Source organism: Chiloscyllium punctatum, chromosome 15 (assembly GCF_047496795.1).
Source record: "Chiloscyllium punctatum isolate Juve2018m chromosome 15, sChiPun1.3, whole genome shotgun sequence".
NCBI lineage: Eukaryota > Metazoa > Chordata > Chondrichthyes > Orectolobiformes > Hemiscylliidae > Chiloscyllium > Chiloscyllium punctatum.
In genome coordinates, this window is record NC_092753.1 from 86,863,533 (window position 1) to 86,877,494 (window position 13,962).

At 42.7% G+C, this 13,962-nt stretch overlaps 1 protein-coding gene across 1 annotated transcript in view; it reads right to left on the bottom strand.

Annotated features, from left to right (window-relative positions):
- LOC140485874 (transmembrane protease serine 3-like) overlaps positions 1-13,962 on the bottom strand; it is a 60,458-nt gene that overhangs the window by 41,377 nt on the left and 5,119 nt on the right. The window contains exons 2-3 of the mRNA XM_072584327.1: positions 11,285-11,423; positions 6,814-6,930 (exon numbers count right to left, since the gene is read on the bottom strand). Coding sequence (XP_072440428.1) covers positions 6,814-6,930; positions 11,285-11,423 — 256 coding nt within the window. The remainder of the gene's footprint in view (positions 1-6,813; positions 6,931-11,284; positions 11,424-13,962) is intronic.

Genomic DNA, 13,962 nt, shown 5'->3' on the forward strand with positions numbered 1-13,962 from the left:
TGTTTGATTTTCCCTTTTGTACCAAGGGGTGCTTATGGGAATTGGTGCAAGTCCTGGGAACAGCACATTAAGTAGGGATCACCTGTTGGGTTTTCAGATAGCTTAAGTTATTTGGTATTCTATTCTCTTTTGTTTGTGTTTTATTCAGTAATCTTGTAAATAAATTTTGTTTTGTTTAAAGCTAAGTGGGTTGATCAGTGGCATTTCTCCTAGAATATCCACATTATACTTGCTTAAAACAGCTAGCGCGATGAGGGTCTGGGCTGCCTTCTTGAAATGTTTCGAAGGGTCTGGCCTGGTCCGTAACAGTCTGGAATCATACTTAGGCCAGACCAGTAGACCAAACAAATAAAACTTGCCAATGACACAATCTGGTCTGACGTGTTTTGTATACTTCAGAACAGTGCTCCAGTATGACCAGTGCATTCATTTCTACATATTACTGCCTTCTTTTCAAGCTGACCTTTCCCTCTGAGAGACCAGGTAGAAAAGCATTAGTGAACCAAGTAAGTTTCTATGACATGCACAATGCACAATGGTTACATTGGTGATATTAGATCAGCTGTTCATTCCGGATTTTATTGACATTACATTTCTCCATCTGCTGCTGTGAGATGTGAACCCATATCCCCAGAGCATTGATCTAAGGTTCTGAATTGCTAGTTCAGGGGCATTATTATGGATGCTTTGAAGACTGTGAGAAAGATACACTGGATTCTAGACTTTGCAATTTGAACACTTAAGTGCTAAGGTAATGAAGTCTTTCTGTAATTGGTTCTGAAAAAGACTCATGGTGGACTCAAAGCATTAACCATGTTTCTTTCTCCACAGACACTGTCAGACCTGCTGAGTTTCTCCAGTATTCTCTGTGTTTGTTTTAGGCTGTTCTAACCCATTATGGAGCTACTGGTTTACGCTCAGCTACAGAGTTGTAATCAATCATGGGTGCTACAGTTTGGGGAAGGTGCCTGAACAAAGATGCGAAATGGATGAATGAGTGGACAGGCTAGAGAGCTGTGAGTTTTTTTCCTTTAGAGCAGAGCAAGTTAAGAGGTTGAGTGATAAAGATGTTCAAAGTAATTCATGCTTTTGATAAATAAGGGACAATTGCTTCAAATAGCAGAAAGATCAATGACTAAAAGACATGGCTCTATGGTAACAGGCAAAAGAATGGAGAAATTTTAGCTTTAAACAGTGAATTGTTGTGACTCTGTGCACTGACTGATAGGATGATAGAAACCAATCCAATAGTAATTCTCAATACAGTATGATATAACGGGACAGTTCTGTTCCCATGTGATCTTGCGTTTTAAGAAAATGGCGCAATATCCACACCATTTAAGCCAATGGGACAGGAATCGTGTTCCAGCTAATACAGGTGAGGAAAGTTTGTGTTCTGCAAATAATGGTCTAAATTTTTTGATCGTGTTATAGCCAATTCGCAATAAAGAAATGTGTGTTATAGCAGAACTGACTGTATGGAATTGGATAAGTGTTTGCAAAGGGAAAAACCAATTACAGGAATTTGGAGAAAGAACTGGGTCAATCCTCTAAAGAGATGGACTGAATGTTGTCCGTCTGTCCCCTTGGGAGCCTATAATTCTTTCACCTGATTTCTCAACTATTGCTGCTTCTTTAAAGACACACTGTCGAAACCTCTGGGATTTAACTGCCGTTCTGTGAACTTTAAGTAACATGTAAGAGGCAAGAGGTTAAATTCTTACAAAGTTCCAGACTCTGTATTGTGTTAGCTTGCCTCTTCGTGCCATACACTTTACCAATGTTTCCCTCACAACCTCGTGTGATATAATTCATATTGTGAGTGTGGCCTCTTTACACATATTGCTATGGCAATAATTAAATTCAGTTTAGAGTTCATTTAGTAACTATCCATTTCAGTGAACAGGTAACTACTTTCACCCCACAGATATATTTCCCAAATGCAACATGGAGTCAATTGCTTTGCTGATGGACAATTCTAAACCATCCATACCATCTCCCTGCAACCTCCTCTTCAATCTCTCTATCCATCCCTCCTTCACATGGGGTGCCCTCCAGCCTTACAGAGGTGACCACCCTGTCCTCTGCGGTCAACAGGGAGGCTGAGGAGAAGGAGGGGAGCATGTCCTTTAGATCCAAGGTTCCATACCTCATTGAGTGGACAGCAAGACATTCCCACCCGTCCACCCCCAGCGCTAGCCGGTGCTGTTTCCCCAGCAGGTGGGGGTCAGTCCCCCTGACCCATTCTGAAGTTTGCCTTTAAGGGATGACCTCTGGTTTGAGGTGCACTTGAGGTCAAATGTCAAAGAACAGTCCGGCACAAGAACAGGCCTTTCAGCCCACCAAGACTCTGCCAACACCTGAGGACTTTCTAAACTAAAAACCTATTGCATCCACGCAGTTGGTATCCCATTATCCCCCGCCTTTTCATCTATCTGTCAAGATTCCTCTTAAACGTTGCCATTGTACCTGCCTCCACCACCTCCTTTGGCAATGTATTCCAGGCACTTACCATTCTCTGAGTAAACAATTTGCCTCTCACATTTATTTTAAACTTTCCCCCATTCACCTTCAGCCTACATCCCCCAGTAATTGACCTTTCCACCCTGGATAAAAGACTCTCACTATCCATTCTATCCTTGCCTCTCATAATTTTGTAAACTTCTATCAGGTCCCCCTCAGTCTCTGATGATCAAAGGAACCCAAGTGTGTCTCGTCTCTCCTCATAGCTAATACCCTCCAAACCAGATTTACCTCCTGGTAAACCTTTTCTGTACTGTCTCCAAGGCCTCTGCATCCTTCTGGTAGCGTGATGACCAGAACTGTATGCAATATTCCAAATGTGGCCAATCTAAAGATCTATACAGCTACAACATAAGTTGTCAATTTTTATACTCTATGCCCTGACTGATGAAACCAAGCATGCCATATGTCTTTTGACTGCCACTTTCAGGGAACTGTATATGCCTAGATCCCTCTATATATTGATACTTCTAAAGGTCTACCATTTACTGTATACTTCCTTCCTGCATTAGATTCCCCAAAATGCATCACCAGGCATTTGTCTGGATTAAACTCCATCTACCATTTCTCAGATGAAGTGTCCAGCCTATCTACGTCCTGCTGTATCCCCTGGCAATTCTCCTCACTGTCTGCAGCTCCCCTAATTTCTGTGTCATCCACAATGTCCTTAACTCCTTTGGCAGTGTCTCCTGGTGGGGCTGTTAATGCTTCAGAGTAGCTGGCCCGTCTGATGGGGCTGACACTGCTTTATGGAACCATCCTGATGGCTTTCTCTTGCCGCTGGGCTGCTTGAAGTCTACAGTGAAGGTCAACCTTGTGAGAAAACCTGACTCATCAAATAAGTTGACGAAGTCTGAGCAGCTGAATGAACAACTGGATCACAGTGTCATCCATTCTGAGACATGATTTCAAGGGAAGACCTCAATATATGTATGAGCTGCCTCTGGAATTGAAAGGTTACAGGAAATCTCTTCTCTCTGCATTCTTTTGGTTAACTGACCCAGAAAGTGCTGATTCTCTATGAAGAGGAATACATCCTGACAACTAGCATAAGATTTGACTGAGGAATCTCATTTGAATAGGCACCACCCATTCCCTTCATTATTTTATTCATGTCTGTTCTAAGGTAATTGTGTCCTCATTCCCACTTCCATCCCAGAAGGAAAACTTTTTCACGCAGAGGGTGGTATATGTATGGAATGAGCTGCCAGAGGATGTGGTGGAGGCTGGTACAATTGCAACATTTAGGAGGTATTTAGATGGGTATATGAATAGGAAGGGTTTGGAGGGATATGGGCCGGGTGCTGGCAGGTGGGACTAGATTGGGTTGGGATAGCTGGTCGGCATGGACGGCTTGGACCGAAGGGTCTGTTTCCATGCTGTACATCTCTATGACTCTATCAGTAAAAATCCATTCATATTTGGAAATGATAACGCTTGTCTAAGCCAGTCTATTTTCAGCTCTTCAAGATGAGTTTGAGCCAGTTATATCATTTCTAAGTTACTGGTCTTTCCTTTCACCTCCCCCCCCCGACCCCCGCACCCCCCCTCAACTCCATGATGGTCTGAATGGTCTGAGGTATCTGCTGTGAAATTCAACATAACAACAGCATGTGTCAATATAAACCCATACAGGAATAAATGAAGCCTTCAATTGGACAGTATCTTCAGTCTAGAAGGAGACATTCAAATGGATTTCAGAAAGAAACATCTCTGTGTGGAGATATTTTAAAATAAAACTTCCGTTCACGTGTAAAGGAGACATCAATTGGAGTCCAGGGCAAGGGAAAGAGCTAATGAGCCATTTCTTCCATCTGAGCTATTGTCACACAACATCAGGTTATAGGCCAATTCAGATGACACTAGCATTATTCGGAAGCACTAGCTTTCGGAGCACTGCTCCTTCTTCAAGTGGTTGAAAAATATAAGATTCTATGCGTAAGATCGTATGCTCCTAGCAACTTATGCATAGTTGCGATAACAGGGAGTTAGGAAACAAGCAACCAGCCTGGGTAGGCAGTGCTGGAACAAGGCAACAATCATCTACTCTGATGAGGAAATTCAGGTTTGACATTGCACGTTGGTTTTCTGGATTGTTGGCTCTGACCTTGACACAAAATTTGTGCAAACCCCTGAGAAATGATGAATGCATTCCCGCAGACTTCCTGCCCAAGGTGCAATGGAATGATTCAGGGATTCCTGCTCAAGATTCAGTCTTTCAAAGTGAGAAAAGAATGAGCGTTTACGTATAGCTCCTTTTATTCTCACAGGACATGGCAAAGAAATTCCCAGACAATGAAGTATTCTGTGAAGTGCAGTTACTATTGTAATATAAGAAAAAATGACAACCAATTTGCACACAGCAACTTCCTGCAGTAGGAATGTGGGAGCCTATTTGATGCTGTTCTTTTGGGGGGAAATATTATCTAGAACACAACTGGAAAATTAAATGACTGTTCTGCCAGTTACTCTGATTATTTATTTACAGGATGTGGGCATCACTGGGTCGGCATCATTTGTTGCTTACTCCTAACTGCCCTGCAAAAGTGGTAGCAATCTGCCTTCGTGAACCACTGAAGTCCATTTGGGCTGAAAGGATATTTCATATTTTGTATTCATTGTATTCATAGTGGGCGGCACGGTGGCACAGTGGTTAGCACTGCTGCCTCACAGCGCCAGAGACCCGGGTTCAATTCCCGACTCAGGCGACTGACTGTGTGGAGTTTGCACATTCTCCCTGTGTCTGCGTGGGTTTCCTCCGGGTGCTCCGGTTTCCTCCCACAGTCCAAAGATGTGCAGGTCAGGTGAATTGGCCATGCTAAATTGCCCGTAGTGTTAGGTAAAAAGAGGTCATGTAGGGATATGGGTGGGTGACGGGTCGGTGTGGACTTGTTGGGCCAAAGGGCCTGTTTCCACACTGTTAGTAACAGTTAGATTAGTAATCTAACAGTGTGGAACAATGCAGAGATGGGCTGAGGAGTGGCAGATGGAGTTCAACACTGTCAAGTGTGAGGTTGTCCATTTTGGAAGAACAAATAAGAATGCGGAATACAGGGTTGATGGTAGGGTTCTTAGTCAGGTGGAGGAACAGAGGGCGTCTATGTACATAGATCTTTGAAAGTTGCCACTCAGGTGGATAGAGTTTGTAAGAAGGCCTATGGAGTATTATTGTTCATAAGCAGAGGGATTGAATTCAAGAGTCGTGAAGTGATGTTGCAGCTGTACAGGACTTTGGTTAGGCCACATTTGGAGTACTGTGTGCAGTTCTGGTCGCCTCACTTTAGGAAAGATGTGGAAGCTTTGGAGAGGGTGCAGAGAAGATTTACCAGGATGTTGCCTGGAATGGAGAATAGGTCGTACGAGGATAGGTTGAGAGTTCTCGGCCTTTTCTCGTTGGAACGGCGAAGGATGAGGGGTGACTTGATAGAGGTTTATAAGATGATCAGGGGAATAGATAGAGTAGACAGTCAGTCAGAAACTTTTTCCCCGGGTACAACAGAGTGTTACAAGGGGACATAAATTTAAGGTGAAGGGTGGAAGGAATAGGGGAGATGTCAGGGGTGGGTTCTTCACCCAGAGAGTGGTGGGGGCATGGAATGCGCTGCCTGTGGGAGTGGTAGAGTCAGAATCATTGGCGACCTTTAAGCGGCATTTGGATAGGTACATGGATGGGTGCTTAATCTAGGATAGAAGTTCGGCACAACATCGTGGGCTGAAGGGCCTGTTCTGTGCTGTATTGTTCTATGTTCTATGTTCTATGTTCTAATCTATATTTTATGTCCACTTGAGAAAACAGATTGAGCTTTGGTTGAATTTCTTAAGTGAAAAATGTCACAGTGTGTCATATGTGTCCCTTGCATTTGAGAGAATTCACCTTTAAGGACTCCATATGTTGCACGGATACAATGTTGTGACTCTCTCTGTCAGTTATTCTCCTGCGGATTTGCAAGTTTCACTCAGAGAAATCTGTGAGCTGCTGTAATGTCTGCTTCATAACCTATGACATGCTTTACTGTTTTGTGTGGTTTGCAGTTCGCTGAGCCAGATAAACAAAATGCCCTTAGCCATCTCACTCAAGGAATCAACAGAATAATAGTGCACACATTATTGCAAAGACTTCATGAACAGATAGTATTGTTGGACATTTCTCCCCCCAACCCACCTCCAAACTCAAACTCCAAACTTATAAAGAGAATCAAAACAAGAAGAAAGAAAAGCATACTTTCAATTCTGAAGAGAGCACCAAAAGTGAACAGCTCAAAAGCTAAAAAATGTGTCCATTGTACTCACCACCCACAGAGATAGCAATTGTAACTAACACTGCACCAATTAGACCCACTGCCACCAAAATCAGGAACTTCTTTGATGTCAGAATATGGCACTTCGAAGAGGTTATGTCCTGGTTTCCTGAAAAGTTCAGGAACAGTTAAGCAATCAGAATATTGCATTTTATTTAATTATCACCTTTAATTCAGAAGCAGGTGAGACTTGAACCCACACCTTCTGGCTCAGAGATGGGGCACAAACCACTGCACCACAGGGACCTTACTAGTTATCAGTGCTCAAAGCCCATGAATATCTTCTACCTCGACCTCTTAACCTTTAAAAAAGGTGTTTAAAAAGCATTAAGCTTTTGATCACCCAATAGTCTTATTTGGAACTAGCTCCAAGATTAGATTTTTTAAAAATTAGATTCCCTACAGTGTGGAAACAGGCCCTCTGGCCCAACAAGTCCACACTGACCCTCCGAAGAGTAACTCATCTAGACCCATTCCCCTCTGACTAATGTATCTAATGCTATGGGCAATTTAACATGGCCAATTCACCTGACCTGCACATCTTTGGACTGTCAGAGGAAACCCACAAAGACACAGAGAGAATGTGCAAACTCTGTACAGACAGTTGCCCAAGGCAGGAATCAAACCCAGGTCTCTGGTGCTGTGAGGCAGCAGTGTTAGCTACTGAGTCACCGTGCTACCCAACTTAAAGGCACTTGACTATATCTGTATGTCTATCACCTCAACATTAATGGTCTCCCATTTCTGTCAAAGGGCTTTCGAATTGTCCTGGCTCGCCACTCCAGGTCTATGGCTGAGCACTTAACAAGAAGGTCTGTTAAACTGAACTTTATTTCTTTAATTTTCTGCTTTTATATGCTGTGTTTTGGTTTATTTTTCTGTGTTTTAAGATGACACTGGAGGGTGGCATCATGATACAACATGTCTCATTGAATTTTGCAACCCTATGACAATAAATAAATCAAAAGTGCAATCGAATGAATGATTTAACCTGGGTTTCCATGGATCACTCATCCTTTCCTACACCAACCCCTCCCCCCCACTCCACTATTGATATTGAAAAATATGTTTGACTGACAAATTAAGGAATGTGAACAAAGGAACTTGACTCTGTGGTGAGGAGTGCCGTTCCTGTGGAAGACTCTAAAATAAAGGCAAAGTTGTCATATTCTTACCAGACCATAAGGCTCTCCCTAGAGAGAAAGGATTGCCATGATTTAATCTGAGGGTCACCAAGCCTCAAGTGAAGGGAGAGGTTGAGAAGGAGAGTCCTTCAGGGTAACCTCAGCTAATGTGAGAATTAGACCCATGCTGTTGGTGTCCCTCTGCAGTACAGACCAGCTGTCCAGCTAAATCAGCGTTACCTCCTGACAACGGATGGATGACAGTACATCTATTTTCTTTTCAAGTTATATTTTCATAAGATGTGTGTGTGTGTGTGGCTGGCAAGGCCAATATTTCTTTCCCATCTTTAATTTTTATCTTTCTTATTTCCTGTGGTGTAGATGTTGCTGGCTGGCCAGTATTTGCCAGTCCCTAGCTGCCCTTGAGAAGGTGGTAGTGGGCTACCTTCTTGAACTGCTGCAGTCCACCTGCTGTGGGTTGACCCACAATGCCATGAGGGAGGGAATTCCAGGATTTTGACCCAGTGATGATTTATTTTCAAGTCAGGATGATAAGTGGCTTGGAGGGGAACTCACAAGTGGTGGTGTAACCATGTCCTTGCCCTTCGAGATGGAAGTGGTTATGGGTTTGAAAAGTGTTTACTGAGGACCTTTGGTGAATTTCTGTGGTGCATCTTGTAGATAGCACACACTACTGCTACTGTTGTGAGGGATATTTGTGGATGTGGTGCAAATCAAGCGAGTTGCTTTGTCCTGGATGGTGTTAAGCCTCTAGAGTGTTGTTGGAGCTGCACCCATCCAGGCAAGTGGGGAGTATTCCATCACACTCCTGATTTGTGCCTTGTAGATGGTGGACATGCTTTAGGGAGTCAGGAGGTGAGTTACATGCCACAGTGTTCCTAGCCTCTGACCTGCCCTTGTAGCCACTATGTTTATATGTTGAGTCTAATTGATTTTATGGTCAATGGTAACCTCTGGGATGCTGATATTGGGGAATTCAGTGATGGTAACAATATTGAATGACAAAGTTGGATTGTCTGTTATTGGTGATGGCCATAGCCTGGAATTTGTGTAGCACAAATGTTATTTGCCACTCGTCAGCCCAAACCTGGATATTGTCCAAATCTTGTTGCATTTGAACGTGCTCTGCATCAGTATCTGAGGAATTGCGAATGGTGCTGAATATTGTGCAATCATCAGTGAACATTCCCACTTCTGACCTTAAGATGGAGGGATGGTCATTGATGAAGCGGCTGAAGATGGTTGGGCCTAGGGCACTACCCTGAGGAACTCCTGCAGAGCTGTCCTGGAGCTGAGATTACTGACCTCCAGCAACCACGAGCATCTTCATATATATCAAATTTGACTCAATTAGTGGAGAACTTGCCCCCTGGTACCCATTAATTCCAGTTTTGCTAGGACTCAATCGACAGTTGCCTTGATGTCAAGGGCTGTCACTCTCACCTCCCTTCTGGAATTCAGCTCTTTTGTTCATATTTAAACCAAGGCTCTAATGAGATCAGGAGCTGAGTGACCCTGGTGGGACCCAAACTGGGCATCACTGAGCAGGTTACTGCTAAGCAGGTGCTGCTTGATAGCACTGTTGAGGACACCTTCCATCACTTTACTGATGATCGAGAGTAGACTGATTGGAAGGTAATTGACTGGGTTGGATTTGTCTTGCTTTTTGTGTACTGGACATACCTGGACAATTTTCCACAAGCTGGGTGGATGCTGTGTTGTAAATGTACTGGAGCAGCTTGGCTAGGGGAGCAGCAAGTCCTGGAGCACAAGTCTTCAGTGCTATTGCTGAAATGTTGTCAGGGGCCAGAACGTTGACAATCCAGTGCCTCCAACCATATCTTGCTATCACATGGAGTAATCAAGTTGGCTGAAAACTGGTATCTGTGATGCTGAGAACCAGTGGAGAAGGTCAAGATGGATCATCCACTTGGCATTTCTGGCTGAAGATTACTGCAAATGTTTCAACCTTATATTTTGCACCGATGTGCTGGGCTTTTCCATCATTGAAGATAACGATATTTATCGCTTGTGTATGGAATGGTTTGCTGGACCATTTCAGGGTCGGTTCAGAGTCAATCACATTATTGTTGATATGGAGTCAGATATGGACCAGACCAAACAGGCCAGTAGTCCTGAAGGACGTTAGTGATCCTGATGGATATTTATAACAACCAATTATAAGTTCATGGTCACTGTGACTGAAATGTGCATTATATTCCATTTCTTTATTGTAGTTAAATTCTATCTGTTGCCATGGTGGGATTTGAGCCCATGGCCCAGAGGATTAGCTCAGTGTGACCATTCTGCCCCTTAACAAGGTTATTTTGTCCTTGGTATTTTTCAAGAGGGGTTGTAAAGGCAGTGGTGCTGAAATGGCTAACAGACACTGCATAAGTCAACAATCAGAGGAAGTCATTAGGCTTTTTTTTAAACACAGCTGTACAATAGCAGGGGAGTGGCCAGTTCTCCCAGTTCAGGTTTTTTTCCAGTTTGGTTTGCTTTAGCAAGCAGTCAGAAAACCGCTGTGGACCTAGAGAAACAGCTACAGTGAAGGAAGGTTCCTGCTTCAGCAGATGTTTCTTGTCTGACTCTTCCCTCTGCAATTTCTCCTTCCTGTAAGAACCTGAGTTTGAATTTACCAGTTACCAAAGGGTGCGTTTTTGGGATGTTGCAGGTATTGGAACAGCTCCTTTGCTAAGTTGAGATTTTGAGTTGGTTGTATTTCCAAATAGTTGTTATTCTAAATTCTATTTTCTTTTGTTCATGTTTCAACCATAGTGTGTAAATAAATTCTGTTTTGCGTAAAGCCGCGTGGTTTACCAGCTGCATCACTTCTGGAACATGAATTTTTCACCTACCTTTAAAATGAGAACAAGTTAAGCTCTGGGCTACCTTCTTAAAATGTTTTGAGGAAGTCTGGCCTGGTCCATAACATCAGGCCTCTGACTCACACATGCTAAGACATTACCATTATTTCTCCAAGTCAGAGTGGCGTATTATTCAGAGGGGAAGTTGAAATTGGATGCAGTGTTATTCCTGTTCATCTGCTACCCTTTTCCTGGTGGTGAGGTTGGTCATTGTTTTGTTTGAGGGTTAAGTAATTAGCTGCAAGATGGCCAATTACTGAAGGTGGGAACGAGTGGGCTGTTCAAAAGATGAACGATTCATGTCTTTCAGAAGTGTGTTATGTGAGGGAAACAATTTGCTGCAAACAGCCCCTTTCTACTTTTATTCTGCAATGTAACCTTCTGAAAAAAAATGACTAAAGTCAAGCTAAAATTCACACGAACAGAGACAGAAGAATAAGCTCATTACCTGCCTCAACTGGCAATACCTTTGCTTCAAGAATGTTGGGGATTCTTTGCGCGGTGTGGGGAAGTTCAATTGTAGGCAGCTCATCCTCTGTGACTGATATTATTTCTAAGTTTGTATGACTTGGTTTCTCTGCTTGTACCTGCAGACCGTTAACAAACAAAAATATAATTAGAATACATGGCACTACTCAGCAATAGAGTTGAGGCGTATCAAATATTGATCTTAACGTATCTTTATATATAGATTTAGATTTTATCGTCATGTGTACTCAAGAACAGAAGTACGGGAGTAAATGAAAAGTGTATAATATGACTACACATAGCGCCACACATAGCACCATAAAGATACCTAGGTACAAAAAATTAGGTACAAAGTAGTAAAAGAAATAAAGTTTAAAAAGTTAAGCAACACCTTAATAGAATAAGTAGAAAAATAAAGAACTAAGGTCATAGTTAACATTAAATTTCTTCTTAATATAAGCTAGAAAAATAAATAATATCTTGTACAGCGTCATGTTCAGAGTTTGAGTTCGGGCTCAATAAATGTAGTGCTGATTCTCCAATGTGTGATTTCAACCTATTTGAGACTTTCAGTACCCAGATGATTGTAGGAGTAAATTGGGAAATGATACGGAAGGATGTGTAAACATGGACAATGATGGTGAATCCAGAGCCGTGAGCAATAGGCAGCTCTTGATGGTTCTGTAGAAGAGTTGTATCGGACTTGAAATTGACCTCTGTTTCTCTCTGCGCAGACGTTGTAGACCTTCAGCATTCCCTGTGTTTGTGTCAGCCATTGTGTGTTGGCAGGAATAAAGATGTTGGAGGTGGCGGCAACAGCATTTAGGTGGTGGGAGATACAGCCAGAGTTCTGTAACTGATAGCTTCTGTGGGATTGACAGCAACAATGGCATTTTGCCATCTACCAGGATGTTACCTGGTATGGAAGGTGCTATCCTTGAAGAGAGGTTGAGTAGGTTAGGATTGTTTTCATTAGAAAACAAGGGATCGAGGGGGGGACCTGATTGAGGTCTCCAAAATCATGAAGGGTATAGACAGGGTGGATAGAGACAAGCTTTTTCCAAAGGTCAGGAATTCAATAATGAGAGGTCACGCTTTCAAGGTGAGAGGAGAAAGGTTTAAGGGGGATATATGCAGAAAGTACTTTACATAGAGGGTGGTGTGTACCAGGAATGCGTAGCCAGCAGAGGTAGTAGAGGGAGGCATGGTAGATTCACTTAAGCTGCGTCTGGGGAGCGGAGGGATACAGATCCTTAGGAATTGGGTGATAGGTTTAGACAGTGGATTTGGATCGGCTCAGGCTTGGAGGGCCAAAGAGCCTGTTCCTGGGTTGTAAATTTTCTTTGTTCTTTGTTTTTCGTTCTTTAACTCCTCAAGCACTTTAATTATTCTTAAACTTCATTACTTCTCTCTCCCTCACGCCTTCATGTTAAGAGTCACCCTTGGTTTTTTTGCTAGTACGAGACTTGTGATTTGGGTTCTATTCTGCACATCGGAGAAATGGATAGGCACGTCTCGTTAGTTTGTGGCCTATAATTTCTGTGCACCTAAAATTGATTACTGTCTGATGCTGGTACGTTTTGATTAACTCTTTAATTTATATCACTATTGTTTTTGAGATGTATCAACAGAGAAAATTCCTCTACTGTGCTTCAAAATAATGCATCAGATTGTTTTTCCGATTACCTCCACATGCAAAGGGTTAGCATGGCCTTGGTTTGACCCTACATCTGAAAGATGAATCCTCCATCAGAGCAGCACTTCTTTGGCAAGGTGATGGCAATGTTCTTGGCAATGGTAAGAGGTACTAAATCCTTAAGAAACCTAAAGGTAAAGCCATTTTCAGTCACCACCTAGGGTGATAGGGTTTTAAATTTCTACATTATAGGGTGTGGGTGCTACTGGTGAGGCCATGATTAATTGCACATTACGAGTTGCCTTGGAGAGGATGATAATGAACTGCCTTTTTAAATTGCTGCTGTCCATGGGATATAGGGATACCCACAGCACTATTAGGAAGGGAGTCCCAACATTTTGACCCAGTGACTGCCAAGAAACAAGAATATCATTCCAAGTCAGACATTTAAAAGGCATTTGGATGGGTATATGAATAGGAAGGGTTTGGAGGGATATGGGCTGGGTACTGGCAGGTGGGACTAGATTGGGTTGGGATACCTGGTCGGCATGGACGGGTTGGACCAAAGGGTCAGTTTCTATGCTGTACATCTCTATGACTCTAAGTCAAGATTGAGGGTGAATCAAAAAATGTTAGTTAGATATCATTAAGCCATGGTTTTAGACTGAAGGAGGAGACAGAAGTTTTGGGAAGATCAACTGTTCCATTTTTGAAGTCTTAGGAAAGAAAGAGAATGACATGATTGCAGTATAGACAGAATGAAAAAGATAACATTGCATGATGTTACAGCGCTAGCTAGCAACAATGCTACACAGAAGACTGTAAAGAAATGGGTGGAATAACATGTATCCTTCATAGGCACATGGAAGATAGTACATTGAGGGGCATGTAAGTTAATCTGATCTCAGAGTAGGATAAAAGGTTGGCACAACATCAAAGGCTGAAGGGCCTGTTCTGTGCTGCACTGTTCTATGTTCAGTTAGATATGTCCTCAAAAGCAATGTCACTGAAATAAGTCATTG